The sequence below is a fragment of the Gopherus flavomarginatus genome, chromosome 3 (genome assembly GCF_025201925.1).
Source record: "Gopherus flavomarginatus isolate rGopFla2 chromosome 3, rGopFla2.mat.asm, whole genome shotgun sequence".
Classification (NCBI taxonomy): Eukaryota; Metazoa; Chordata; order Testudines; family Testudinidae; genus Gopherus; species Gopherus flavomarginatus.
The window spans coordinates 44,903,595-44,931,241 of record NC_066619.1 but is presented as its reverse complement, the minus strand read 5'-3'; the positions used below and the strand labels follow the sequence as shown (position 1 = coordinate 44,931,241).

The window sequence follows — 27,647 nt, the reverse complement described above, 5'->3', positions numbered from 1 at the left end:
ATTTAAAAGACAGATTATATATTAACAGCATTTCCTTATACAATATTTAGCATCTCTGAATATTTCAGATATATATGTCCTAGCGCTTCATATGATCAATTGTATTTAAAAGGTGCCTTTTGGTTTACATAATAAATATTTATATTGCCATTGGTACATTTCTCTATCATTCCATATTTGTAATAACTTAATATATTGAGTAATTTAATATATTTAGAAACCTTTGAGCAGATACATTGCCCAACTCCCACCCCAGTCAAATGCTTACTCGTTTTCTACTACTCAAGTAGTACTTTAGGCGCATTTGTGGAGAAAGTTATCTGGAGACAGAAATCAAGACTTGTGTGCAGTATAAAAGGATAGTTTGAATTTGAATCATCATCATCGCTGTAAATGGCATCAGTAATGAAAAGTATAAAAACAAATACATTTCTTTTTGTTACAAGGTATCTGACATCCCACAGGAGGAAAACATACACTCTGCACTATGTTTGATTTTGCTCTTATTGCCAATAAAATCAGATTGTCAGTTATTCTACAACTGTTTTATTTATTCCAGTTTATGTAACATTACCCATATTTTCCCCACCCTTCTGCATCAGCGTTGCAACACTGTCTTTGAATAGATTTGTTACTTGGAGCTCCATTTTTGTTCAGATAGTTTAAAAAAAGGGTTAAAAAAAGAGGAACTCTTCAGATCTATAGTTACCTCTTGTCAGAGGAAACTAACCAGCATGTGAAGACACCTGATGATAGACTTACTTCTCCATCACAAAGTGACTGATGTATTTGTAACAGAATAGCGCTTGTGAATTCTCACACTGAGAATTCTCGGGTTGGACAGCAGAGAGGTGCTACAAGAGTCCACAGGTAGAGTAGGACACACACCCAACATGACACCATCTTAATCCAGAAGGTGGACCAGGTTCCACGGAAGAATTTTTCAATCTCAGCACTTTCATAACTGTTAAAGAGATGAAGGGAAAAGGTGACAAGAAATGCAGTAAGCTGTTACACTCATCGTTCCTATTTCAGATTTGTTTCCCTCTACTCATTTTGAGACAATTACTGACCTCAAGCAACCTAATTTTGAACCTGGGAACACGTGAACAGCTCTTTGTAAACTGGGAGCTTGTTCAGGTAACAGCCAGGACAGACTTGCATATTCTCTCCCTCTCTCAACCAGGAGGCAAGATGCAACTGCTCCAGTTTTGGGTATTTCAACTGTACTCCCACACTGAGAGCCGTCCAGTAACACTACATGAATGTTAAGATTTTTCCATCTTGAAGTTTACTTACTGGAACCAGTGAGTTACTGTCATCATCACATAGAGAGAAGCCAAGAAGAAAACGAAGTGGAAGTAGGCATAGCTGTATACTGTGCCTCTCTTTTCATCATAAATTACAGTCTGACCGCCGCTTTTTTCAACATGCTCTTCGGTGTCAGCTGTACGAAACACGGAACAAGAAGTTGTTTCACACAAAAATGGAAACAGTGGTAGAGTTTACATCCTAGAGATCTAATTAAAATGAACAATTTTAGGCCCAGTTCAGTTCAATATCCTTATCCAGCAAAAAACTTGAGCATGCCCTTGACTTCAGACACATCCTTAAGTTGCATTGAAGTGAATGGAATTTAAGCATATGTTTAAGTGCTGTCATGAATTCCAGTGTTTAACTTAATCATAGGATCCTGAGCTTCCTCACTTTATATTGGTCTCAGTCCAATACTCTCTTGCTGATACCAAAGTGAGAGTCCCAACACCACTGGGTCTTCTGACAGAGGGGGCAGCAATTGGTACTCCATTTGTTGTTGTTGTTCCTACACCCAGGCAGAGAGCAAAGGCTCAATAGAGAAGAGCACAGAATGCTGAGCACACAAATCTGGCAGTGACAGCAGGACATACCCATTTGAAAGTATGTTAAGAGCAGCTACTCCCCTTTCACACTTTTTTTTAAATTCATATAATGCAAGAAAAGAGATTAACCACATAAGGATGGAATGGGAAAGTGTATATATATATATATATATATATATATATATATATATATATATATATATATATATATATATATATATATCTTTAAATAACAAAATTGTACAGATTTTAAAATAAATATATAAAATTAAGTATTCCAGAGTAGTCTTAGTTTTTGAATATTTTTCAATGCACTGCATGCTGCTGAAGAAGTTTCAATTTCCACCGAATTTAGGACACATGCACCTCTGTATATACAGGGCCTTGTCTTAGTTATACTCTTGTGGTTTGGGCTAAATGGCACAAGAATTGCTAAGCAAAATGTATAAGAAATGCATAGTTACCATCTCCATCGGGTGCACAGCAAAAGCAGCAACGAGCTACCTACAAGGCAAACATAAAGTTAACAAAGAGGTTTCATGCAACAACAGAGAAGTAGAACAGCAGATTAAGTCAGCCTATTGTGCCTACATTACAAATGCTGATTTATAAAAACACTGCTTTGTATATTTGCAACAGACAACACAGCCAAAGCCTCAATCAGGAATAACCAAGCAATTTACAGCAATAGAACTTTTGGAAGTTAGGCAGCTACACTGCAAGTCTTGGTGTTAATTAACCATTTATGGAGAAATATATTGCACATATCCATTTTACATAATCTAAGACCAACATTCAAATTACAAGAGGGCAGTGTAGCTACAGTGGAGTAATGCTGTGTGCCATAGTTCCTTCTTCAGGACTTAAGTCACAGGTGTTTTTTAAAGTAACATTTCTTTATAGAAATGAGGATGCAAGGAATATTAGAGATTTTGACTACATTCAGCAAGACTGATTATACAAATTTAAACATCAAACTTAAATGGACATTTGCGAGGTTGAAGTCAGCAATAGTAAACAAAGTTACTTTTATCTTCATAGCATTTTACTTAAGCAAGGTTTTTTTTGTTTTGTTTTTTGGTGGACAAGTCTCATTTCTCAGTCCAGAAGCTAATTCTTCACACTGACACTTCTGAAATGCATTTGGCTATTGCCAGTGTGTTTTCCTATTTCCACTGCCTTCTAATATACAACATTGGACTTTTATTGTGTGTTTTCCCAGTATTTTTCCTTCTTCTGCACAATTCCACAGTACATGTATTAACTCTGCATTTTCCATATTATATCTTCAACATCTGTTATTCTCTAATACGTTTCAGTTTCTTTTGGAGGAGGGGGTGTTTGGTTTTGAAGTATACATACCAAGAAATTGTGTTGTACTTTAAAGATGTGTGATCTTTATACTTCAGTTTAATAGCTAAAGATTTTCACACTAGCTGTGTATGATTAAATACTCTCTGGATGCAAAAGAGGACAAAAAAAACTAGCAAAGTTCCTGCTTTAGAGATTGGCTGACTAAGCTGATTAAACAGGAGACTAAAGGCTCTTCCTATAGTTTGGTTTAACAGGGTTCTTTACTTTTTTAAGTTAAATTTGGACAAGAACTATTGCCTTTCGCTTCCATTATTATTTGGCTACATCAAGATCTTGAAGTTAATGCCAGGTTCCTTTAAAAAAAACCAGCCACTTTCTTTGGATACATGAGTCAGAAATTCAGGCCTTGCACATTAAGTAATGTAATTAGCACTGTTGGCATGCATACAAATAGCCATTCAGAGCAATTAATTATCTCTAATTTAGGTACAGAAAGACTTTCTGTATAAACAGATGCAGCTGCAGAATTAGGTTTACATTTCTTGTCAAAAGACAAAGGCCCTTTATCACAGGAAAGACAATCAGGATGCAATTAATTGGTCATTGCTTTATATTCACATGCAATAGTCCCCATATAACTCTTTAAAATCAAATGATCTAGCAATAACTCTACTGTTGAGTGCTCCAGTGAAGCAGTTCAGCCTTCTCAGACAAATGGACCAGGGTTACCAGCCGGTGCCTTCCGCTTACCATTCAGCAATTTGCATTCTAACATTCTACAATAAAGCTTAAACTGCTTCAACTCTCACACTGGCAAGACAAGACTGGGGTCTGAAGCAGCCTAAGCGCTATTCTGGATCAACTGATTAGTAAGGAGGCAAAAAATGTGCATGGAATCTAGTGCAGAGGGTCAGCGTTAAGGTTGCGTGTGCATGTGCCTGGAACACCAGGCACACATGCTTGAAGTATAGTGATTTTGCAAAATGGAGTGCTAATAATATCTATTTAATATTGAGCCATAAGCAATAGTTACTATTTTTCAAAGATTTATATGAGTACTACCTGCATGTTTGGGTATATAACAAAGTTAATTACTGTATCATTTTAAAATACTTATCTTTGCAACCAAGAAAGTCTAGAAACACTACTTTTTAAAGATGACAGTATGAATGCTTAGGTTCTGTACCAAGTTTCATGACACCCAGAAAGCTTTTACAATACATAGGATCAGCTCTAAGTCTGAGTCTTGATCTACAAAAAAAAAAAAAAAAAAAAAAAAAAAAAGCGCTAAATTTGAAGTATTTAGCTTGACCCATTTAGATAGAGTGTACAAATTCTGAGTGAACATATTGAAAAAAGCAGATTGATTTTATTTTTTTAAATGCTCAGAGTTAAGTGGGTTGAGTTATTTTGCTCAAGTTTTCTCACAGAATTCACCTTTGGGGTAAGATCAAACAGGGATATTTCTACCTCAGATGGAAGCCACAGCAACTAAAACAAGGGAACTAGAATGGAATGGGAATTCAGTCTTCCCTACTGGGAGCTGACAACATCTGTTAGACATTTGTGAAGCTAACAAATGCATGTATGCAATAGAATGGCTTACTTCTACCACATATAGCATGACAATTCAATGGTGACAGTACATTATCTTTTTCACTGTAAAAATGCCAAGAAAGCCACAGAAGGGGGGATAGGGGGAACAAAACAAAGTGTTAGTGGTTTTGGGTGGGAAGAGATTAAGAAACCCTGATGTGGAGCACTAATACTTTTGCTCATGTTTTGCTACCTTTGAATTTTCAAAACTGCCCCGTTCTGCAATTAAAATATAGTGATCTCATCTTTGCCTATATACCTAATATTGACTTTTCTGCCTCTAACTGAGAGGAAGTGAGCTTCTGGGGAACAGTTAAATTCCAGTTTAATGCAAGCTGTATCATCACAGGATGTCTGCAGAATGCTAGGGAAAAAACTGCAAAGACAGCAGCATACCATTTAGGACACATTAGCCAAGTCCTCTGAGGGACCAGCTGGAGCTGCTGAGAAGCCAGCCCAGGCAGTAAAGAGTCAGGAAATCCCACCTTTCCTGACAGGAAGAACATGGACTGTGAATAGGCTTTTCACTTAGCTATCTGTAACAGAGTGGCTTGCCCCGGAAGGCCTGGAGCCAGCAAACCCTAGTTATTCAGAAGGCACACCTGAGCAGGGATCAGGGGGTTACCCTATAAAAAGCAGCAGGAAGCTGTAGAAGTGGGGAGTGCTTGGGAAAAGACACCAGCATGAAGCTGGAGGGAGACATCAGCAAAGGCCTGCTAAGGCAGGGAATGGTGGCTGGGAGTGAGCAGGCTCCATCAGAGAACCCTAAATTATCAAGGAGGGAGCTGGCTCCATACAGGGAAGACTTTGGGAGAACCCCCAGCAGGAAGACTGGGAGCACAGACTTTATGGGGATTTGAGAACTTTGTTTGGGAATGATTGTATTGTTGTAATAAATCCAGCCCCAAAGAAGGGCACTGCTGAACTACAGAAGTGTTGCATGGAGTTCTTCAGGGGGCCTGAAGAGGGAAAATGCAGAGCCACTTGTGGCCACAAGGGGTTGCTCAAGAGGCAGCTGACCCTTTTATACCATCGTTCTCAGTTCCAGTTCATGTAGAATTTGCAACAATACATACAATCGGAAGTAGTACAGCTTGAAAATCAGCACCAAGATGGTATGATGGGAAGAAGCAATCTGTTACAGTTCGGGGAATAGTTAACTCACTTCAGTTTCAGGCGTTGCATATACTCCTCTCAGTGCTTCAGAGCTTGCACGAGTTGTTGAGGTCAAACTAGAATCAAAGAGAAGATAGCACCATAACATGTAGTGTAAGTATATGTTTCCTGTGATGCTGAGAAGTCTCACGGGGAACAACTACAGTGCTAGAAGAGAGTGAGCCTCCCAGCCCAAGTAGTGTGCTAGCAATGGCACTGTGGATGCTGTGGCTTGAGCTGCAGCTCATGTTTTCAAGCCCCTGGGCCTGAGCTTGGGTGGCTATGTCAAATGCCCACCAGAGCCACAGCTATGCTGCTGAGTTTAGCATACTAAGTCAAATGAACCTAGCACAAGTCTGTGTAACCCAAGCTGGGAGTCTTGCTCTCAGCTGCAGCGTAGACATACCCTAAGGGTCCAGTCCTGCACCAACTGAAGTAAGTGATACCACAGAATGTAGGGTCAAGTGCTAAGTCTGTGAAAGGTTTATTCTGTGCAAGTAGAAACCTACAGGACAGATCACCATCACCAGACTCATTCTGTAAGCCTGAACTTAAAGATTAATAGAAGCCGTCTAGTTTATGTCAATGCTACCAGCCAGAAAAGCTAAACATACTGATGTGCATTTCAGAACAGGTTCTCCCTGCTATGCATGATGAGTGTTTTGCCATTCCAGACTAGTTTTACAGCAATTGCTAGACTAGTTTTACAGCAATTGCTTTGACTGATCCTGTAAATAAAGACCACAGTCACAGTCCTGCAAATGAGAAACTCATAATTAGCAGACAGACAATCAGTATGTATAAGCTAGGAAAGACTATTTATACCATCGTCCTCTGCAGCATGGGGCACGGGTTACTTGCTGGAGGACTCTCAGCAGCTTGAGGTCATCAAACCACAATTTGAGGACTTCAATAACTCAGACATAGGTTAGGGGTTTGTTACAGGAGTGGATGGGTGAGATTCTGTGGCCTGCATTGTGCAGGAGGTCAGACTAGATGATCATAATGGTCCCTTCTGACCTTAAAGTCTATGAGTCTATTCCATTTCCTGTAAAGTCTGTTTGTTGGGGGAATCCTTACCAGTTTCCACCCTACTTCTCTAGAGGAAGGATTGCTATGTTACACAAACTCTCCATGACTCTCACTGAAATGTGAACACATCTCTATCTAGGTACTTATATGGACCCCAGAACTGTAGTAAACGAGCCATTTTGAAACATTTAGCAACAGAACAACATACTCTACTCCTTGTTTCCTTCCCACCATTTAGAGGAGTGTAGATCTCATACTGAGGAGGAAGCCACAAAGAAACGAGTTTCTCATTTAGTTCTGAACATGGTGGTATTTGTGGTCTTGCTCCATAGTCTAGTTTCAACTCTTCTAAAAAGTCTGTCTTCTACACTGACAAATCTTTCCTATTGATTGAAAGATTCAAAAGTCGATGTAATAGGAGGTCATTGCAATAATCAACCGGGATCATTATGAATATATGGATTCATGGCAAGAACTGTGTCTAGGAGTTACCAGGGTTATGCGGTTTCTCCAGATGGGAGGACTGGTTGCACCACCCTCTAAGACAGCTATTTTAGGGTGGAATTGGCAGCAAAGGCCAAATTCTTGGAGGATGGAGATTTTGAACTGGACTCTTATTCAGTGCGGAGCCAATGCAAAGATCAGTGCATTGTAGTTACAGTTACATGGCAACTTGTGTTGCCAAGCAATTGGGAGTTATTTCCTGGTTCATTCCCAGATATGAGTTGCAATAATATAACCTAGGTACTACAAATGCACAGACTGATGTGCCCAGATTCAGGTCCAATAGGAAATACCAAGGTAGCCTGGTTTCTCCAGATATTAGGACTGGATATCCCACCTTCTTAAAAGGCATTCTCAATGCCACCCCCAAGGAGGTTCTTTTAGAGCGTAAGACTAAATTTAGCTAAGTTAGAAAAGATGGGAGATCAATATGAAAACTGAAAGGTGGACAAGGAACTGGTTAAAGAGGAGACTACAACGGGTCATATTGAAAGGTGAACTGTCAGGCTGGGGGAAGATTACTAGTGGTGTTCCTCAGGGATTGGTCCCAAAACCTATCTTTTCATTATTGACCTTGGCACAAAAAGTGGAAATGTGCTAATAAAGTTTGCGCATGACACAAAGCTGGGAGGTATTGCCAATACAGAGAAGGACTGGGATATCATACAGGAAGATCTGGATGACCTTGTAAACTGGAGTAATAGTAATAGGATGAAATTTAATAGTGAAAAGTGCAAGGTCATGCATTTAGGGATTAACAACCAGAATTTTTGTTATTAGCTGAAGACGCATCAGTTGGATGTAACAGGAGAACAACCTCAGAGTATTGGTTGATCACAGGATTACTATGAGCCGTCAACGTGATACGGCCGTGAAAAAAGCTAATGTGGTCTTGGGATGCATCAGGCAAGGTATTTCCAGGAGAGATAAAGAGGTGTTAGTACCATTATACAAGGCACTGGAGACCTCATCTTGAATACTGTGTGCAGTTCTGGTCTGCTGTGTTTAAGAAGGTTGAATTCAAACTGGAACAGGTACAGAGAAGGCTACTAGGATGATCTGAGGACTGAAAAACCTGTCTCATGAAAGGAGACTTAAAGAGCTTGGCTTGTTTAGCCTAACCAAAAAAGGGAGATATGATTGCTCTTTATAAATATATCAGAGGAATAAATATCAGGGAGGGACAGTGTCAAACAGATAGTAGGAGTTAATAGAACAGAAGTACTTTATATCTCCTTTGTCTGTAAATGGTTAACAAGTTCAGTGAGCCTGGCTGTCACCTGACCAGAGGACCAATCAGGGGACAGGATACTTTCAAATCTTGAGGGAGGGAGGTTTTTTGTGTGTGCTGTTAGTTTCTGGTGGTTGTTCTCTCTGGGTTCTGAGAGTGACCAGACGTGCAACCAGGTTTCTCTCCAATCTCTCCGATACAGTCTCTTATATGTCCAGACTAGTAAGTACTAGGTAGATAAAGCGAGTTAGGCTTATGTTTGTTTTATTTGCAAATGTGTATTTGGCTGGAAGGATTTTACTTTGTACTTGTATACCTTAGGCTGCGAGGGTATTCCCAATGTCTATAGCTGAAAGACCCTGTAACATATTCCACTTAAATTTACATAGATAATTTTCACTGTTTTTTCCTTCTTTAATTAAAAGCTTTTCTTGTTTAAGAACCTGATTGTTTTTTTTATTCTGGTGAGACTCCAGGGGACTGGGTCTGGATTCACCGGGGAATTGGTGGGGAGAAAGGAGGGAAGGGGGAGAGAAAGGTTGATTTCTCTCTGTGTTAGGATTACTCTCTCTCTCAGGGAGAGTCTGGGAGGGGGAGAAAGAAGGAGGGGGGAAGGTGGATTTTCCTCTCTGTTTTGAGATTCAAGGAGTTTGAATCACAGTGATCTTCCAGGGTAACCCAGGGAGGGGAAGTCTGGGAGAGGCAACGGTGAGGGAAAGGGTTTACTTTCCTTGAGTTAAGATCCAGAGGGTCTGGGTCTTGGGGGTCCCCGGGCAAGGGTTTGGGGGGACCAGAGTGTACCAGGCGCTGGAATTCCTGGTTGGTGGCAGCGCTACAAGTACTAAGCTGGTAATTGAGCTGAGAGGAATTCATGTTGGTACCCCATCTTTTGGATGCTAAGGTTCAGAGTGGGGAATTATACCATGACAGACAGGAATTATTTAAGATCAGTATCAATGTGGACACAAGAATGAATGGATATAAACTGGCCATCAGGAAGTTTAGACTTGAAATTGGAGGAAGGTTTCTAACCATCAGAGGAGTGAAGTTCTGGAACAGCCTGCCAAGGAGAGCAGTGGGGGCAAAAGACATATCTAGCTTCAAGACTAAGCCTGAAAAGTTTATGGAGGGGATAGTATGATGGGATTTTGGCAATTAATTGGTCTTTGACTATTAACGGTAAATATGCCCAATGGCCTGTGATGGGATGTTAGATGGGGCAGGATCTGAGTTACTATACAGAATTCTTTCCTGGGTGTCTGGCTGGTGAGTCTTGCCCACATGCCCAGGGTTTAAACTGATCGCCCTGTTCGGTGTCAGGAAGGAATTTTCCTCCAGGGCAGATTAACAGAGGCCCTGGGGAGTTTTCACCTTCCTCTGCAGCGTGGGGCCCGGGTCACTTGCTGGAGGATTTTCTGCACTCTGAAGCCTTTAAACTGTGATTTGAGGACTTCAATAGCTCAGACATAGGTTAGGGGGTTGATAAAGGAGTGGGTGAGTGAGATTCTCTGGACTATGTTGTGCAGGAGGTCAGACTAGATGATCATAATGGTCCCTTCTGACCAGGGCTGACTTTAGGGAGATTCCCACGATTCCCGGGAATCGGGCCCTGCGCCTAAGAGGGCACCACAGCATCTGGAAAAGGGGCCACACACCCTTCACCGAAGGGACGCCAGAAACAGCAGCAACCAATTGTGCTGCTGCCCAATTGCCGCCGTTTTTGGCAGCATTTCGGCAGCAGCTCTTTCGACCCTGCTTCTGACCTTAAAAGTCTAAGTCTAAGACAATCTGTCACACCTCCCTCTACAGATTAAAAAGGTTTTGTAAGGGATTTCTGCTTTTTAATACTACATGTATTTCAAATCATTTTTTTTTTTTAAAGGCCATGTTATTGCTGTACCAGAGCAGCTGTTCACTTGTATTTATTTTCCACATCAACATATTTATTCTTCAGCTAAGCTAAATTTTAAGAATAAATCATAAAGCGATTAGAATTTTGTTTAAAAAGACTGCTGGTAAAAGTTTCTAAACACAAAGTGTCTTTCACTAGATTATTAACACCACTCTTTCTACTAGTGAACATCAATATAAAAAATATCTAAGTTACAGTAGAACTTCAGAGTTACTAACTGACCAGTCAACCACACCCCTCATTTGGAACCAGAAGTAAACAAACTGGCAGCAGCAGAGGAAAAAAAAGAGCAAATACAGTACAGTGCTGTGTTAAATGTAAACTACTTTTTTAAAAAAGGGAAATCAGCATTTTTCTTCTGCTTAGTAAAGTTTCAAAGCTGTATTAAGTCAATGTTCAGTTAGTTTTTGAAAAAAAAACAAAAAAACACCATAACATCTTGTTCAGAGTTATGAACAACCTCCATTCCCAAGGTGTTCTTAACTCTACTGTATTTTTCACTGTTTGCATTTTTGAATTTCTCTCATGGACAACCAAATAGACTAATCAGTTTCAGGAGGGCTTCTAGTCAATTTCATATTCAGATTCTCAGACACTAGCAGTGCTTGATCACATACATATGAAAGACATCACTCAATTCATTATGCACATTACATTTAGGAAGTTTATTAGACTGGGGTCCTTTACATGGGTGGCTACAGATGGAGAGCAACACTACACTATCCTGGCAGTTTGCCACAAGGTTAAAAACCACACACCATGTCCAAATTACTATCAGAGAAGCTACTACTTGGTGGTACTTTCTGCAGAATAAGACTTTGTGGAAAAGTGATGTTTCTCGTTTTGAAGATTAAGAAAGTTTTCTAACATGGACAAAGGCAGTGTTGTCTTCCTGTGTATGCAGTCAGACACATTAAACCAGCTACGTCTGCAAACTCAAGAAGGCAATGCTTCACTGGTTCACGTTTGGAATTTCTTCCACCAGTAGATATGGATCCTTTTCATAAAATGCTAAATCATCATTAGGATTCAGAGTTGCCTATTTCATCACTGATCATTTTAGAGAAGAATCATCCAGCCACTGTGGGAAAGTATGATTAATCAGATTAATTTTCCGCCTTTCACGCAATTCTGCCTCTAGCAATTGCTTTGCATTTGCATTGCACACATTATAAATCTTAATCTGTTTGATCCCCACATTTAATTTATAGTAGGGTAACTTAAAAAAATTCAAACCTGCAAAGACTTACCAAGAATATAAAATGCAGCAAAACAGAAGGGCAGTGCCCAATCCAGTAACCAGGTTCTCATCTCCGTGCAAACCCTGACTAAAGTCAGGTACGCAGATTGTAATGTTCTTATGGTTCTCACCCAGGACTTTAAAAACAAAACAAAATAAACTTAATTAACAAGTTTGTTTGACTTCAGATTAAAGAACATAATTTGTTTCCCGAAACATCAAGAATATTGGTTTTTTAGAAAGATTATCTACGCTGGGAGGCTGAAATTAGACTTGCCAGATGTGTTGTTTCTTGAAGGGCAGAACTACAGTAAACTTCAGCACTTAGCTGGCTCAGAGTGGAGAAATGTCAGGCCCTGGGGTAGTTCTTAAATCCCAGTGTCTCTGCTGGGCCAGTCACCAACACTTCACCTCCCCGCTATTTTGGAGGGCCAAGTGACATCTGAAGAAATTTAAAATTATACATACATTGTAAATGTGTTACTGTTTGTAAAGCTTGGGTCACATTACCCTGTACAATGTCTGTTTAAGACAGGGGTTTTTAAGGGCAGCCCAAGTGCCAAATACAGGCTCAGTGAGGTCTAAAAACATGGCCTGAGGCAACTCTACTCCTAAAACGACGTACAGAGGACAAGGAACTACACTGGTTATGGGTATATTTTATTTTAAAATGTATGCAAGTTAGCTGCTGCCCTCAGGTTCCTGGCAAACTGCCGGCATAGTCCTTGGTGTCCCAGAGTACAGATACTTTTGCTTGACAAATACATCTGCTTTGAGCCAAGGGCTGGGATATTTCTAATACCTACCTGCCCAGTGCATGATCTTGCAAATGCAATTGCTTTCTTGCCTATAAATTGGGTGTCTCATTCAGATTTACCAGTGTGTCATTCTCCAACTTTCCTTCTGACAGGTGGACAGCCCAGACAGATGAAAGCCTACACATCACTAAGTTGTTCCTCTCTGTTCCTTTTCTAGTTACTGCTATTCTAGTAAAAAGGAGGCAATTCTTACCAAGACTAGCCTAAATTGCAGAGGTTAGAGCAGTGGTGGGAAACATATGGACTCATTGGGGCAATTTGATTGCAGGCCATGAGACAGTATGCTGACTGACCGTCCAAAGGAACCGCCCTCCCCCTTGTTAACTCCCAGTGGTCACGGTTTGCTGTTCCTGGCCAATGGGAGCTACCAGAAGCGGCAGGCCACAGGGACGTGCTGGCCGCGACTTCCCGCAGCTCCCATTGGTTGGGAACAGAGAACAGAGACTACTGAGAACTGCAAGGGGCAGTGCCTGCAGATGGTCAACATCAGCATAAGGTCTCACAGTCTGCAATCAGATTACCCTGATGGGCACAGGTTGCCCACCACTAGGCTAAAGGAAAGGCTTTAGTGCAATTCATCTGAAATCACAAATCTATTTTGGAGCTTGGAAAATGGCTTGCTGTTCACTAGTTTCACCAGTCTGGATGGATTCCAAAAAGGAATTTCTTAAGAGAAAAATGGAGACAAACCAAATTTTTAAAAAGAGCCTAATGTTAGAAAAACTATAGCAAGGTTTTTTGGCATCCGGAGATGCTCTGGAAATATATGAGGCACAACGTGTTCTTCACATGCATACTAATTTGAAGTACAAGGACACCCATATCTGGTGAGGATTAATCTTAGTTTTTTATTCTCTGTGAACAGCAACTGTAGTACTACTCAAATGTCCTTGAAACAAAAAAGATATGAGAGTAATTTTTCACATGAAAGGAAAAATGGGGTAAAAAACTAGGTAGTTTGCTTTGTTAATTGGAAGCATGGAACCAATCTAGCACATCAATTATAGGCAGGTCCCTGCCAAATTCACAGCCATGAAAACATGTCACTGACTGTGAAATCTGGTCTCCCACCATGACATTTGGTCTTGTGTGTGCTTTTACCCTATACTATACAGATTTCAGAGATGACACCAGTGTGTCCCAAACTGGGGATCCTGACCCAAAATGAAGTTGCAGGGGGATCACAAGGTTATTTTAGGGGGAATGTGGTATTGCCACCCTTACTACTGTGATGCCTTCAGAATGGTAGTTGGGTGTCCAGGCTCCCAGCTCCGAAGGCAGTGTCCCACCAGCTGCAGTGCAGAAGTAAGGGTGGCAATACCATACCATGTCATACTTACTTCTACACTGCTGCTGCTCAGCTCTGAAAGAGCCGTACCGCAACAATAACCTTGAAATCCCTTCTCCCCTCCCTCCCCCAACTCCTTTTTGGGACAGAACCCTTATTACAACAATGAAATTTCAGATTTAAATAGACAAAATCATGTAAATTTATGGTTTTTTTTAATCCTAGGATTGTGAAATTGACCAAAATGGACCAGGAATTTGATAGGGCCCTAATTATAGGAGGACAGCAAGAGATCTTATTGTAATGGCAGCTAAAATAGCAATGAGGGGAGGAAATCTACTGGATAGAAGTGAAAAAGGGCAGACAAAAGTGTCCAATCTGAAACTAAAGAAGGATCTACATCTTTCTGGTTGGTATTGCATGCACTGGCCTCCATCCTTCACCAGTCTCTCCTGCCAAATCTAGCATCTTGCACTGAACTCATGACAACGCAGGATTTGTTTGGCATGATAATCTAAAGGCCTAAATAAATTCACTTTTGATGCAGCGTGCCTTAAAGGACTTTATTAAAGCTCAAGATAACTTACTAGTTTCTGGTGGTTTGCTTGACAGAGATGAGAAGGTGAGATACATGACATAGCAGCTGATAACTCCTGACTGCAACAAACCAGAGTGTGGCTTGCCTTTAGAGAAAAAAGGTAAGATATTGAAGCATTTTTATGGGCTTTAATAAACTGTAAAACAAACAAATTCAAATGGTCAAAGTATCTTTAACATGGAAATTATTTAATCCTTTGCCTATGCACTTTAGAAAGTTTCCAGACAGATTAGATATGTATTTTCTCTGAAGGACAAGGAAACATCCCTTTCTACACTGTCTGCTCCAGGGAGGTTAAGATCCCCAAACCAGTAAGAAATAAATGCTGTGTTCTGGCTAACTATACCAAGCTCAAAAACAATATTCATGCCTGGCGTAAGTTACTGGCAGACTTAACAGATATAATTGCCTATCATCATTTAACTCTGAAATTACTTGAAGCACTGATGTATCTCCAGTCCTAGTGCATGAAAGATGCCACAAAACACAAAATTTTTCTTGAAACACAAAGTGTGATGTGAAAAAACAAAAATTAAAATAGTTGTGAACTGTTTCAGCCCTAGTCTCAAAAACAGATAGATGGCAACTGTATGACTGTGAGAAATGAGCATGAAATCAGAGCTGAATGGGTTTGAATGCTATTCTCTTAACCATGTAATTACAGCAAAGGTAGCATACGTGGCTCCACACCTAGAAATGGCTATACATGTGAAACCTCTGCTGCGTCCCCACCCTATCAGGGAATTGTATCAAAGATACCAGCATGCTTATCATAGAAATCACAGAAATGTAGGACTGGAAGGGACCTCGATGGGTCATCTAGCCCAGTTCCCCACATTGAGGCAGGACTAAGTATTATCTAGACCATCCTGACAGGTGTTTGTCAAACCTGCTCTTAAAAATCCCCAGTGATGGATATTCCACAACCTCCCTAGGCAATTTATTCCATTGTTTAACTCCCCTGACAATTAGCAAGTTTTTCCTGGATGTCCAACCTAAATAGCCCAAGCTGTAATTTAAGCCCCTTGTTGACCTGTCCTCAGTGGATAAGGAGAGCAATTTATAAAAAGAAGACTGACAACCTTTTACAAATTGAAGATTTATGCCCCTCTCCCCCTCCAGTCTTCTCTTCTCCAGACTAAATAAACCCAATTATTTTTATACTTCCCTCTTATGTCATGTTTTCTAGACCTTTAATCATGTTTGTTGCTCTCCTGTGGACAAATTGGAGAAAGTCCAGATCTTTTCCAAAATGTGGTGCCCAGAACAGGGCACAATACTCCATCTGAGGCCTTATCAGTGCTGAGCAGAATGGAAGAATTACATCTCATGACTTGCTCACAATACTCCTGCTAAATGAAAGATACTTGCTTTCTTTGCAACGCTATTACATTGTTGACTCGCTTAGCTTGTGATCCACTACAGCCCCCAGATCCTTCTCTGAAGTACTCTTTTCCAGGCAGTCATGTCATGATTATTCCTTCCTAAGTACAGTACTTCGCATTTGTCCTTACTGAATTTCATCCTATTTATTTCAGACCATTTCTCCAGTTTGTCAAGGTCATTTTGATTTCTAATCCTGTCCTCAAAAGCACTTGCAAACTGTCTCACCTTGGTATCATCTGCAAACCTTTACAAGTGTACTCTCTAGTCCATTATCCAAATCATGGATGAAGATATTATCTAGAACTTGACCCACATCCCAGTAGGACCCTACTCGATATGCCCTTCCAACTTGATTGTGAACTACTGATATCTGCTCTGAGTAAGCTTGTCCAACAAGCTGCATACCCACCTTATAGTATGTTCATCTAGGCTAGTGGCTCAAACTTTTGTACTGGTGACCCCTTTCATATAACAATCTTCTGCGTCTAACCCCTTCTTATAAATTAAAAACACTTTTTAATATATTTAACACCAATATAAATGCTGGAAGCAAAGCAGGGTTTGGGGTGGAGGCTGAAAGCTTATGACCCCCCATGTAATAACCTCATGACCCCCTGAAGGGTCCCAACCCTCAGTTTGAGAATCCATGATCTAGGCTATATTTCCATACAGTTTGTGTCAAAAGCCTCACTAAAGTCGAGATCATCACATCTACTGCTTCTCCTCTATCAACAAGGCTTGTTACCTTGTCAAAGGAGGACACTGGGATGGTTTGACATAATTTGTTCTTGACAAATCCATGGTGACTGTTACTTATTACCTTATCTTCTAGGTGCTTACAAAGTGATTATTTGTTCCATTATTTTTCTGACTGGTCTATAATACAGTGGATTGTCTTTATTCCTCTTTTTATAGATAATAATACCTATTTGCCCTTTTCCTGTCCTCTGGGGGTCTCACTTCCTCCATGAGTTCTCAAAACACAAATCACTAATGGCTCAGAGATTTCTTCAGCCAGTTCCTTAAGTATTCAAGGACGTATTCTATCAGGCCCTGCTGACATGAAGATATTTAACTTGTATTTAAGTAATTCTTAACTTGTTCTTTTCCTATTTTAGCCCCAAAATCTACCCCGTTTACACTGATGTTCACTATGTCGAACATATGGATGTTAGTCATTTGATCACTGATAACCATTTTGGTGAAAACAAACAAAAAAGGCATTGCCACTGCTGTGTTTTCTGTTATTGTCTTTCCCATCTCACTGAATAATAGGCCTATCCTGTCTTTGGCCTTCCTCTTGTTTCTCATGTATTTGTAAAATGTTTTCTTGTTACCATTTATGTCCCAAGCTAGTTTAATTTTTTTTTTTTTTTTTTTTGGCCTTGGCTTTCTAAGCTTGTGTTGTAGGTTTTTATATTCGTCCTTTGTAATTTGACCTACTTTTTGTATGACACTTTTTGATTTTCAGGACATTGAAGGTCTCCTAGTTAAGCCAGGGTGATCTCTTACATCCTTCCTATCTTTCTTATGCATTGGGGTAGTTTGCTCTTGTGCCCTTAATGGCTCTTTAGAAAACCGTCAACTCTCCTGAATGCTTTTTTCCCTTGGACTTGTTTCCCATGGGATCTTACCTACCAATTCTCCGAGTTTACTACAGTTTACCTTCTTGAAATCCATTGTCTTCATCCTGCTCTTTTCCTTCCTACCATTCCTTTCAATCATTTTCACCCAAGCTGCCTTCCACCTTCAAATTTACAACAACTTCCTCTCGGTTTTCCAGAATCAAATCTAGAATAGCCTCTCTTCACATCACTTTCTCCACCTTCTCTAATAAAAAGTTGTCTTCAGTGTATTCCAATAATTTGTTGGATAATCTGTGCCCTGTGGTAATACTTCCTAACAGATGCCAGGGTAGTTGAAATCCCTCATCAACAAGTTTTGTGTTCTGAATGGTTTTGTTAATTGTTTAAAAAAAGCCTGATCCACTTACTCTTCCTGGTTAAGTGGTATCATGGTAGGGGTCTACTACAGATCATCACCCTTGTTTTTTACCCTTACGCTGTCTACACTTGATGTTATACTTAGTGACATGGAGCAGAGAGGGTATGGTATGGAATTTATGGAGACAGTGACATAAAAGCTAACTCAAGAGAGAGAGAAAGAGCGCGCACGCGCAAGAAAGGTACACACACACACAGGGTTAGTACCCCAATGATATCAGCCTTGTTAAGTCTGATAACCAGCAGTAGCTCCAGAGGACTCTCAAGGTGTTGCATCTCCAACAAAACAAACAGACAAAAGATTTGATAAGCAAACTTACGACTTTGGACACAGGGTGAGATGGCTACCAATGAAATAAGAATGCACAAGCCACCATTTACACCAAGCAGGATCTTGTTGTAGGTACAGCCCTCAGAGCGTGTGTAAAAGACAGCCATCAAAATCAGGGCTCCCACAGCAATGGAGTACAAGATGAGAATGCCCAGAGCTAGTAAGCCATACCACAGTTTATTACGTGTTATGCCCGCCGTCCTGTTTGTAAGAAAGAAAATATATTTAGCTACAGAAAAAAAATTCAACACTCGTCTTTTAACATATACTCCTTATCAAGGTAGCTTATATGACCATTAGAGCACCACAAAAGTCAGCATTTTGCTTTCTATAGTACATACATTGTTTTAGCAATATAGGCCGTGACTCCTGGGTATTTTAAAAATATAGTTGCCTTGCTAGATTCATTTGCTATCACTAGGATCTATAAAAAACATTCCATAACGCTAGTGTTGATCATATATCAAGATGTTACACTGATGTTTTAACGACTGGCTATTTCCATAAATAGAGCCTGTAAGATTCTGAAAACTTGGAGCAGCTTAGACTGAGCCATCTGCAAATCTTTGACAGACTGTTGTAATCCTGGCTCCTAGTTAACGTAGGGAATTCCTTGGCTGGAGCCAAGGATGAGACCCTTCCAGGTCCCAGTTCATTAGTGAAGTTCTTCCATTAGATAAGCCCTGGAAAACCACTGTTAAATACATTGCAGCTATTCTTACCCTCCTACCACTACAACAGTTTTGTCCATTCAACCATTCTCCCTTCTTTTGGCTCTCTGTATCCTACAAGTGTTATTGAGTCCTGAATTCCCCACCCCTGACTCCCACCCACACCCCAAGAACTGATCTTGGGGGAACAATGTATCAGATAATCTGATTGTACTGGGTGATGCTTCTGTGCTAAATGGTTTACAAAATCTGTAATGCAGATGGTGCCTTTGAGTTAAATGCCACTGCTGGAAGTCTCCTCTCAGTCACACTGACAGCACTGGGGTTTTGCTACAGTTAATTATTAGCAGCAGTGGTTGTGCTGTGACAAGAGAACATATTTATCCCATCCTGAGGAAAAGGGTTATCAGGGAGAAAAGGGAGAGAGCAGAGGTTTTTACACCTTTCCTACAAGCTCGTGGGATAACTGTGAAAACAAAAGAACAGAGGAAGACAGAGGAATGGATGGGCAGGGAATAGCTCAAGAGAGGGGATTTTGTGTATGATTTAAGAGTTCTAAAATATTAATGAGGCAGGGAAGGAAGGTGCCAAAACTACACAAACGGGAAATCAAGCCTGGATAAGGGGACTGATTGATCAAGAAAAGTTGTAGAGTTGGGTGGAAACAAGTGGCGCAGCTCTTATTTAAAAACTGGGCTGGGGTGTGTCTATAAGCTTGCATGAAAACAAATCAGGATCCACCAGTTTACATCATTGCTCAAGTGCTGTGGCTATGCTGTATGGATCCACTCCATTTTATCAAAAATGGATTATACCAATACAGAAGAAGTGAAGAGGCTTAAATGATGGGGTCCTTGCAGCACTGTTATTTATTGGAAACTATTTTAGTCAAATACAAAGCAACAAGAGGTCATAAATAAGAGGGATAGAAATGGCATCCAAAATGGGGAAGGAGAGTGAGTAAAGAGTAGGAAGAGACTCAGAAGATTAGGAAGTACCGTACCTTCCTTAAGTATAGTTGCCTACCATCATAAAATGGTGTCCGTGGTATTTTTAAACACTGTGGTTAATTTTCTATTAATAAAAACATGCATTTAAAGAAGGATTGCACTACAATACATTATACAAATGATTGCTTGCCAGACACATACCAGTTTTTATTCCATTTGTGTGCAAACTCCACAAGCAGGATAAGCTGAATGAGTATAAAAAGGATTCCTCCTGCAACACCTACATAGCGCCAGGCTGCAACGGGAAAAAGGATCAAATTTCCAATTATGTTGAACTGAGAGCTTAGATAAAACTGAGCTTTGTGGTATTAGGGCAAAAGTCTATGCAGTGAAACTATTATACAGCTCATCAAGACACAACTCAATTAACCTTGACTAGAGACCTTCCTGAAAATGGCAGAGGTCATCTGAAAGACGAGTGCAACTTTACATCCATCCCAGCTGACTGATAGATATGATTCAGTTTATGGCACTCCATACCTTTTAGAATATCCACTACAAGTTCATTAACCTGAAGAATTTTTGTGGAAAAAAGTTACTGTATATGAAGAGAAGCTACTGAAATCTTGGTATATGGTGCAAAAAAGCAGTGGCATCAGTTTACAGATGTCCTAAAACCTAAAATTGTTGAGGAACTGGAGGCTGAAAATGACTATCACTAGATTCAAAATTACACAGATTTACCATGTAAAAATAAGGGGGAGGGAAGAAAAAAATTATTCATATTTGTAGGAATAAAAAAAAGTGTTCTGAGACACTCCCACAGCTACCACAATCCTCCGCATTCACCTATGAATGGTTTAAATCAGGGGCCTCAAACTCAAATGACCACGAGGGCCACATGAGGACTAGTACATTGACCCAAGGACCACATTACTGACATCTCCCCCACCACCGCCCTCGGCCCCGCCCCCACTCCACCCCTTCTGTGCGGCCCCATTTTGATAAGCTATTGTATTAGTTTAATGAGCATGTTGTTCTTTTGTAAAAAAGCCAGCAAAGTGGAGTACAAAACTAAAGATGTGGAATGGGCTGTGCGTATGTGAGGGGGAGGGGAGAAGACCGGTAAGCTCCTCACCTCTACTCAGTGACTAGGTACCTAGATTTTCAAGTAAGAACCATGCCTATCACAGAAGGTTAAATTGCAGGTAGTATATGTGCACACCACAGAGCTAATAATAGGGCCATGCAAACCATGCAGTTGCACATGATGCCTCCCCAGCCAAACTGATGGAGCACGGAGCAGTGGTAATGAGGGATAGCTCAGTGGTTTGAGCATTGGCCTGCTAAACCCAGGGTTGAGAGTTCAATCCTTGAGGGGGCCGCTTGGGGAACTGGGGTAAAAATCTGGGGATTGGTCCTGCTTGGAGCAGAGGGTTGGACTAGATGACCTTCTGAGGTCCCTTCCAACCCTGATATTCTATTTTATGATATAGAAAGAGAGGGGAGAGCTACAGAAACCTTCTGGGAGGCAGAGTGAGAAGCAGATGCCTCCTGTTTGGCAGTTTCTTCAAACCCCTCTCCAAAACACCCTCCCCAAAGAGACACACACACACACAAAGTTTGCTTCCTGGAACATTGTTTTGCACAGAAAAAAAAATCAAGAACTAGGACAGGGGGAAAAAAAGTGCTGTTTCCTGTCTAGAATCATCAAAAGATTGTTTATGTCCTGACTCAAGAGCCACTTTTTCTCTACTTACACATGTTCATGTTACTCGAGAGAATCAGTACAGTGGAAAGGGTCACCGAGGTGGACCTGGAATCATGAATGCCTCCAAATAGTAAGTATTCTAGAATTCCAGCACTTTCCAATACAGTGGGTGTTTAAAGATTAAGGAACATAGACTACGTAACTAATTTTAGCCTCAAGAAACTGGGGTGGTGCAGGGTGTGGCAGCTGTCCCCTGGTGGTGCTAGTGGGCAGGGCTGGGGGTAGTACTACCATGCCAGGGGAACTTCCCGGGCTGGGCGCATGCTGCTGCTTTTGCCACTGTGGCTCATGGTAGAGCCATGCAGCTCTGCGGCTATCAGGTAGAAATCCATATCCAGGGATATAAATTTTATATCCATGCGGAGCTCTATTTAGGAGCACAAATCCCACTGAAATTCAGTGGGACTTTTGCTCCTAACTTCCTAAAAATTTTTTTTTAAATCTCCCCCAAAAGCTGACATCTACATATGATTGAGAAAATATTCTCAAACCTCTCCCCCAGAGTTAGTAACAGTAACTGCTACCAATTTATATCCCCAATTAACAAAAATGGCTTCAGACCCTGCTATAGAAACAGGATCAACAATAATTAATTGGCAATACCACATCTCAGTAAGAAATCTAATTTTATACCAGTAGATGTAAGCAATGTGGAAACTAAAATTACAAGATCCTGTCTCTCATTACAGTCAGTCACTGCTAGTTTTCAAGAGAGGATTCCAGTGTGCTTTATGTTGTGTGTTACTTGGCTTACTGTACCACCTTATGAACAGAACAAGCTCTCTCTGTTGCAAGTAATGACTATGACAGAGCTAATTATACAGACAGGGTGGGTGATGTAATATCTTCTATTGGATCAACTTCTGTTAACAGATAAGTATTACCTCACCCACCTCACCTCTCTAATATCCTGGGACCAACACAGTTATAAAACCATAGCATAAAGCTAATTATGTCAGCCAGAAATTTTTTTTTTTGCATACTCTTAAGCATTAATTTTTTCAGCACTTATTATGACTATCTGTAAATCCAAAAGCTTGCAAGGCAGCACAAGTTGTTTTTTTTTCTGTTCACATGTGCAGGGCATGTGTGTATAACATGTATATATAGTTAAGAATATTTTTAACAAAACTAAGAAAGTAGTCTTAACACAACTAAGCCAACCCCATTCATTCACTCAGCTACTAGCACTATCACTGCTTTACTGTAACAACAGCAAAGAATCCTGTGGCACCTTATAGACTAACAGACGTTTTGGAGCATGAGCTTTCGTGGGTGAATACCCACTTCCTCAGGTGCATGTAATGGAAATATCCAGGGGCAGGTATATATATGTGTGCTAGCAAGCAAGCTAGAGATAACGAGGTCAGTTCAATCAGGGAGGATGAGGCCCTGTTCTAGCAGTTGAGGTGTGAAAACCAAGAGAGGAGAAACTGGTTCTGTAATTGGCAAGCCATTATGCCAATTACAGAACCAGTTTCTCCTCTCTTGGTTTTCACACCTCAACTGCTAGAACAGGGCCTCATCCTCCCTGATTGAACTGACCTCGTTATCTCTAGCTTGCTTGCTAGCACACATATATATACCTGCCCCTGGATATTTCCATTACATGCACCTGAGGAAGTGGGTATTCACCCACGAAAGCTCATGCTCCAAAACGTCTGTTAGTCTATAAGGTGCCACAGGATTCTTTGCTGCTTTTACAGATCCAGACTAACACGGCTACCCTCTGATACTTTACTGTAACAAGTAATACAGGAATAACAAATCTGTCTCTACTGTAAGAGTATAGGCACTCATACAAATGGAATGGAAAGTGTATACACATAAAGAAAGATAAAATTGTACCATTAAGGAAGGTGCCTTGATCTGGAATGAAGAAAGCTCCTGAGCACATGGCTGCCAAAACTAGAAGCTTAATGAACCAGAACCTGGAAGACAAAACCAAAGTGGAATCATCTTTTTAGAAATTAAAAGTCTTCAGCATAAGTTCTGTTTCACAGGATAGCTGTGCCTTAAGTAGTGGTTACTGCTCTCTGGTATAAAGGAATTACACTACCAGTCTGAATACAACTTATAATTCACTTATACATACTTAGGTACCTATGTCAAGCTATCAAAATTAACTCAAAAGCTTTTGATAACACTATACATAAATCAAAAAAATGCAGGATGGAAATCTAGCACTACACAGGGAATGTGATTTATTGCTTCATTTCAGAAGAGAGGAAAAATAAGCAAACAAACTAAAACCTACCCATTGTGAATGTATGCTCGGCAGCTTTTGCTGTTGTTAACTTTGATGGTGAATAAGAAGAAGACAAAGAAGAAAGATGCCATTCCAAAAGAGACCCTATACACCGCAGAGTATCCCACTAGCTTCTCACACTTTTCACCTGCTTGAATACCTTTGCAGATGTGCTCATAAGAAGGAATCTGAAAAAACACACAATAAGAAACAATTAAACATAACACAAGATTTACTATAATTAAGCAGATTGCACTTATATAGTTTACGTGTATACAGCGGACTTAAAAATAGCTAATTGGATGTATTTCACACAAGTCATGGTTCAAGGTCACTGAAACATCAGTCTGGACTGAGGGGTAATCTACATACAACAGGTAAGGTGATACATAGATTATAAAGGTTTGGAAGTCTGGAGCCACAACTGACAACTCTTGTCAAATGCTTCAGTATGGGGCGAAGGGGAACAATCCCCTACTCCCCACCACTTTTAAAGTAAGACTGGCACCATAAAATTCTTTAAAAATAAATTGGCAGAAACGTAGGAAAATTCCATCCCTTTCCCCACTTGTTAAATATTTGCCTTTGAGGCCCTGCCCTAACTGTGTGTGGTTGTGTGTTTTCTTTTTTTCTCATTCTGGTCTCAGAGGCTCACCATGCTAACGTGGAACAGAATACTCTGGAAATGTCTCCCGAAAAGCAGGTTTTTGTGACTTATCCATTTATGTGCAGTGTCTCTGTATGCAGACTAGACCTCACCTCTTCATCCCACAGCTAGAGCAGACCCCAAAGAGAAGGGTTTAATAAATCAGTGAAACACCATTAATTTAAAGGAAACTAAAGTCTCTGTATCCTCAGAGCCACCAACCTGAATCAATGAGACTTACAGAGCAATACACCATCAAATGAGAGTGGGGATCATTAGTTCACCTTTCTTACATGAACAGAGGCTGACACACACAGTGTTTTGCTCTAGCAAATGTTCTCTTCAAAGATTTAGAGGAACAAGAAGGAAAACATAAATCCAGCACCTGCTCAGCCTCGGATGATCTCAAGAAAGAGAAATGAGTCTGGGAAGCATACCAAGGTTGTAGACAATACACTATATAAAGAAACTGTGCAGCTCCAAGAAAGAAAGAATGCTGGTCTCTGCTTGTCCCAGATGACAACTCGAAAAGCAAACCAGAAAGGGTGAGAGCAAATGGACAGAAGACTGGACGATTAGCTTCAAGCCAAACTGTAACTCTTGAAAGATTTTCACCTCCAAACACTTTCAGAACGTGGCTAGTATGCCATGCAAGACATGGTTACTTGAGCAAGAAGAACATTAGTGAAAAAAATGAATGACAGGAGCATAGAAGTGAGGGGTTGATGAACTTGCTTTCTTTGGAGAGCCACACCAGTCAATCCAGATGCCAAATCAAGCAAATATGTCCAAAGCCTGAATGTTTTTTTTAAAAACAGTTCTGCAACAGGAAGTTAATTTATCATATGACAATGCAGAATTGAGGACAATAAGGAGTTTTTGAGGCGTATTAGGAACAAAAACAATATTAATAGTAAAATCTGCAGATGATACAAAACTACTCAAGATAGTTAAGTACCAGGCAGACAGCAAAGAGCTACAAAAGGATCTCACAAAACTGAGTGACTGGACAACAAAAAGGCAGATGAAATTAAATGTTGCTAAATGCAAAGTAATGCACAATTGGAAAACATAATCCTAACTACATATACAATGATAGGGTCTAAATTAGCTGTTACCACTCAAGAAAGATCTTGGCGCCATTGTGGATAGTTCTCTGAAATCATCCACCCAATGTGCAGCAGCAGTCAAAAAAGCAAACAGAAATGTTGGGAATCATCAAGAAAGAGATAGATAATAAGACAGAAAATATCATACTGCCTCTATATAAATCCATAGTATGCCCACACTTTGAATACTGTGGGTAGATATGGTCAGCCTATCTCAAAAAAAGATCTGTTGGAATTGGAAAAGGTTCAGAAAAGGGCAACAAACATGATCAGGGGTATAAAATGGCTTCCGCATGAGGAGAGATTATTAAGTCTGGGACTTTTCAGCTTAGAAAAGAAGCAACTAAGGGGGGATATGATAGAGGTCTATAAAATCATGAGTGGTATAGAGAAAGTAAATAAGGAAGCATTATTTACTCCTTCTCATAATACAGGAACAAGGGGCCACCAAATGAAATTAATAGGTAGCAGGTTTAAAACAAACAAGAAAGTATTTTTTCACGCAATGCACTGTCAGCCTCTGGAACTCCTTGCCAGAGGGTGTTGTGAAGACCAACACTATAATAGGGTTCAAAAGGGAGCTAGATAGATTCATGGAAGATATGTCCATCAGTGGCCATTAGCCAGGATGAGCAGGAACGGTGTCCCTAGTCTCTGTTTGCCAGAAGCTGGGATTGGGTGACAGCGCATGGATCACTTGATGATAACCTGTCTGTTCATTCCCTTTGAGGCACCTGCCATTGACCACTGTCAGAGGACAGGATACTGGGCTTGATGGACCTTTAGTGTGACCCAGTATGGCCGTTCTTATGGTCCATTGCTAGATAGGTATGGTAGAATCATCAACAGTAATGCAGAAAAGGCACAAGTATTCAATAAATATTTCTGTTCTGTATTTGGGAAAAAGCAGAGTAATAAAATCATATCATATGATGAAATACATTCCATTTCTACTCAAGAGGATGTTAAAAAGCAGCTACTAAAATCAGACATTTTAAAAATCAGCAAGTCCATACAGTTTGCATCAGAGTTTTTAAAGAGCTGACTAAGGAGCTTCATGGAAAATTAATGTTCATTTTCAATAGGTCTTGGAACACTGGGGAAGTTACAGAGGACTGAAAGAAAGCTAAATTTGAGTGACTATTTCAAAAGGGTAAATGTGATGACCTGGGTAACTACAGACCAATCAGTTGGACATCAATTTCAGGCATAATGATGCAAAAGCTGATACAGGACTCAAAGGGTATGGCTACACTTGGAGATGTGCAGCGGTGGGAGTTACAGCTGTGTTCGTACAGCTGTGTAGGGAAAGCGCTGCAGTGTGGCCACATTTGCAGCATTTGCAGCGCTGTTGGGAGTGGTGCATTGTGGGCAGCTATCCCAGCGTTCAAGTGGCTGCAACGTGCTTTTCAAAAGAGGAGGGTGGGGTAGTGTGAGACAGAGTGTGGGGGAGACAGAGAGAGTGGATTTTTGGAGCTGACACTGTTCTCAGCTCCCTGCCTTGCAAGTTCTAAGGACTGGAAGATACACAGTGCCTACCTTCAATCATTTTAAAAGTTTTGACCTTTCCCCCACCTGTCTCTTATTCACTAAATGCAAATTATGCACTCCTAAATAGTCTTTAGACCACATAAGCAGTTGCTCAACACTACCCCTCTCTTCAAGCAAACAGCTGTGAACATTCCAAAGCAATTCCCCTGCCTCTGCTCGCTCGCTGGAGCAAAGAGCAGCTGTGTTTGTTTTTTAGTTAAGTAGCTATGTGGAGATCGGAGTTCAGCCATTCTTCTGGTTTGTTGTGGAAAGGAATTCTGGGATACCTCCTAATACCCTGGAGGCCAATAACAATGCTTTTGGTGGCTACACTTGATGACCAGCGCTGCATCACCAGCACTGGAATCACTACACCCCAAGCAAACTAGGTGTACAGCCAGCGCTGCAACCAGAGAGTTGCAGCGCTGGCCGTGCTTTGCAAGTGTGGACACAGA

General features: G+C 40.6%; 2 protein-coding genes across 3 annotated transcripts in view; one reads left to right on the top strand and one right to left on the bottom strand.

Moving 5' to 3' along the window:
* Window positions 1–27,647, top strand: part of LOC127047924 (cardiomyopathy-associated protein 5-like) — a 478,816-nt gene that overhangs the window by 241,561 nt on the left and 209,608 nt on the right. The gene's annotated exons all lie outside the window — the stretch shown is intronic.
* The window catches only part of SERINC5 (serine incorporator 5), a 66,018-nt gene that overhangs the window by 1,983 nt on the left and 36,388 nt on the right, over window positions 1–27,647 (bottom strand). The window contains exons 3-12 of one of the 2 annotated variants that reach the window (XR_007773528.1): window positions 23,917–24,095; window positions 23,508–23,590; window positions 20,090–20,183; window positions 18,257–18,468; window positions 14,537–14,632; window positions 11,854–11,980; window positions 5,935–6,001; window positions 2,324–2,363; window positions 1,300–1,447; window positions 763–964 (exon numbers count right to left, since the gene is read on the bottom strand). Coding sequence is in view for 1 of the 2 variants with exons in the window: in XM_050947045.1 (XP_050803002.1) it covers window positions 817–964; window positions 1,300–1,447; window positions 2,324–2,363; window positions 5,935–6,001; window positions 11,854–11,980; window positions 14,537–14,632; window positions 18,257–18,468; window positions 20,090–20,183; window positions 23,508–23,590; window positions 23,917–24,095 (1,194 nt within the window). In the remaining variant the exon portion in view is untranslated. Of the gene's footprint in view, window positions 1–530; window positions 965–1,299; window positions 1,448–2,323; window positions 2,364–5,934; window positions 6,002–11,853; window positions 11,981–14,536; window positions 14,633–18,256; window positions 18,469–20,089; window positions 20,184–23,507; window positions 23,591–23,916; window positions 24,096–27,647 lie in introns of those variants that run through there. The other variant, XM_050947045.1, reaches the window with a different exon arrangement.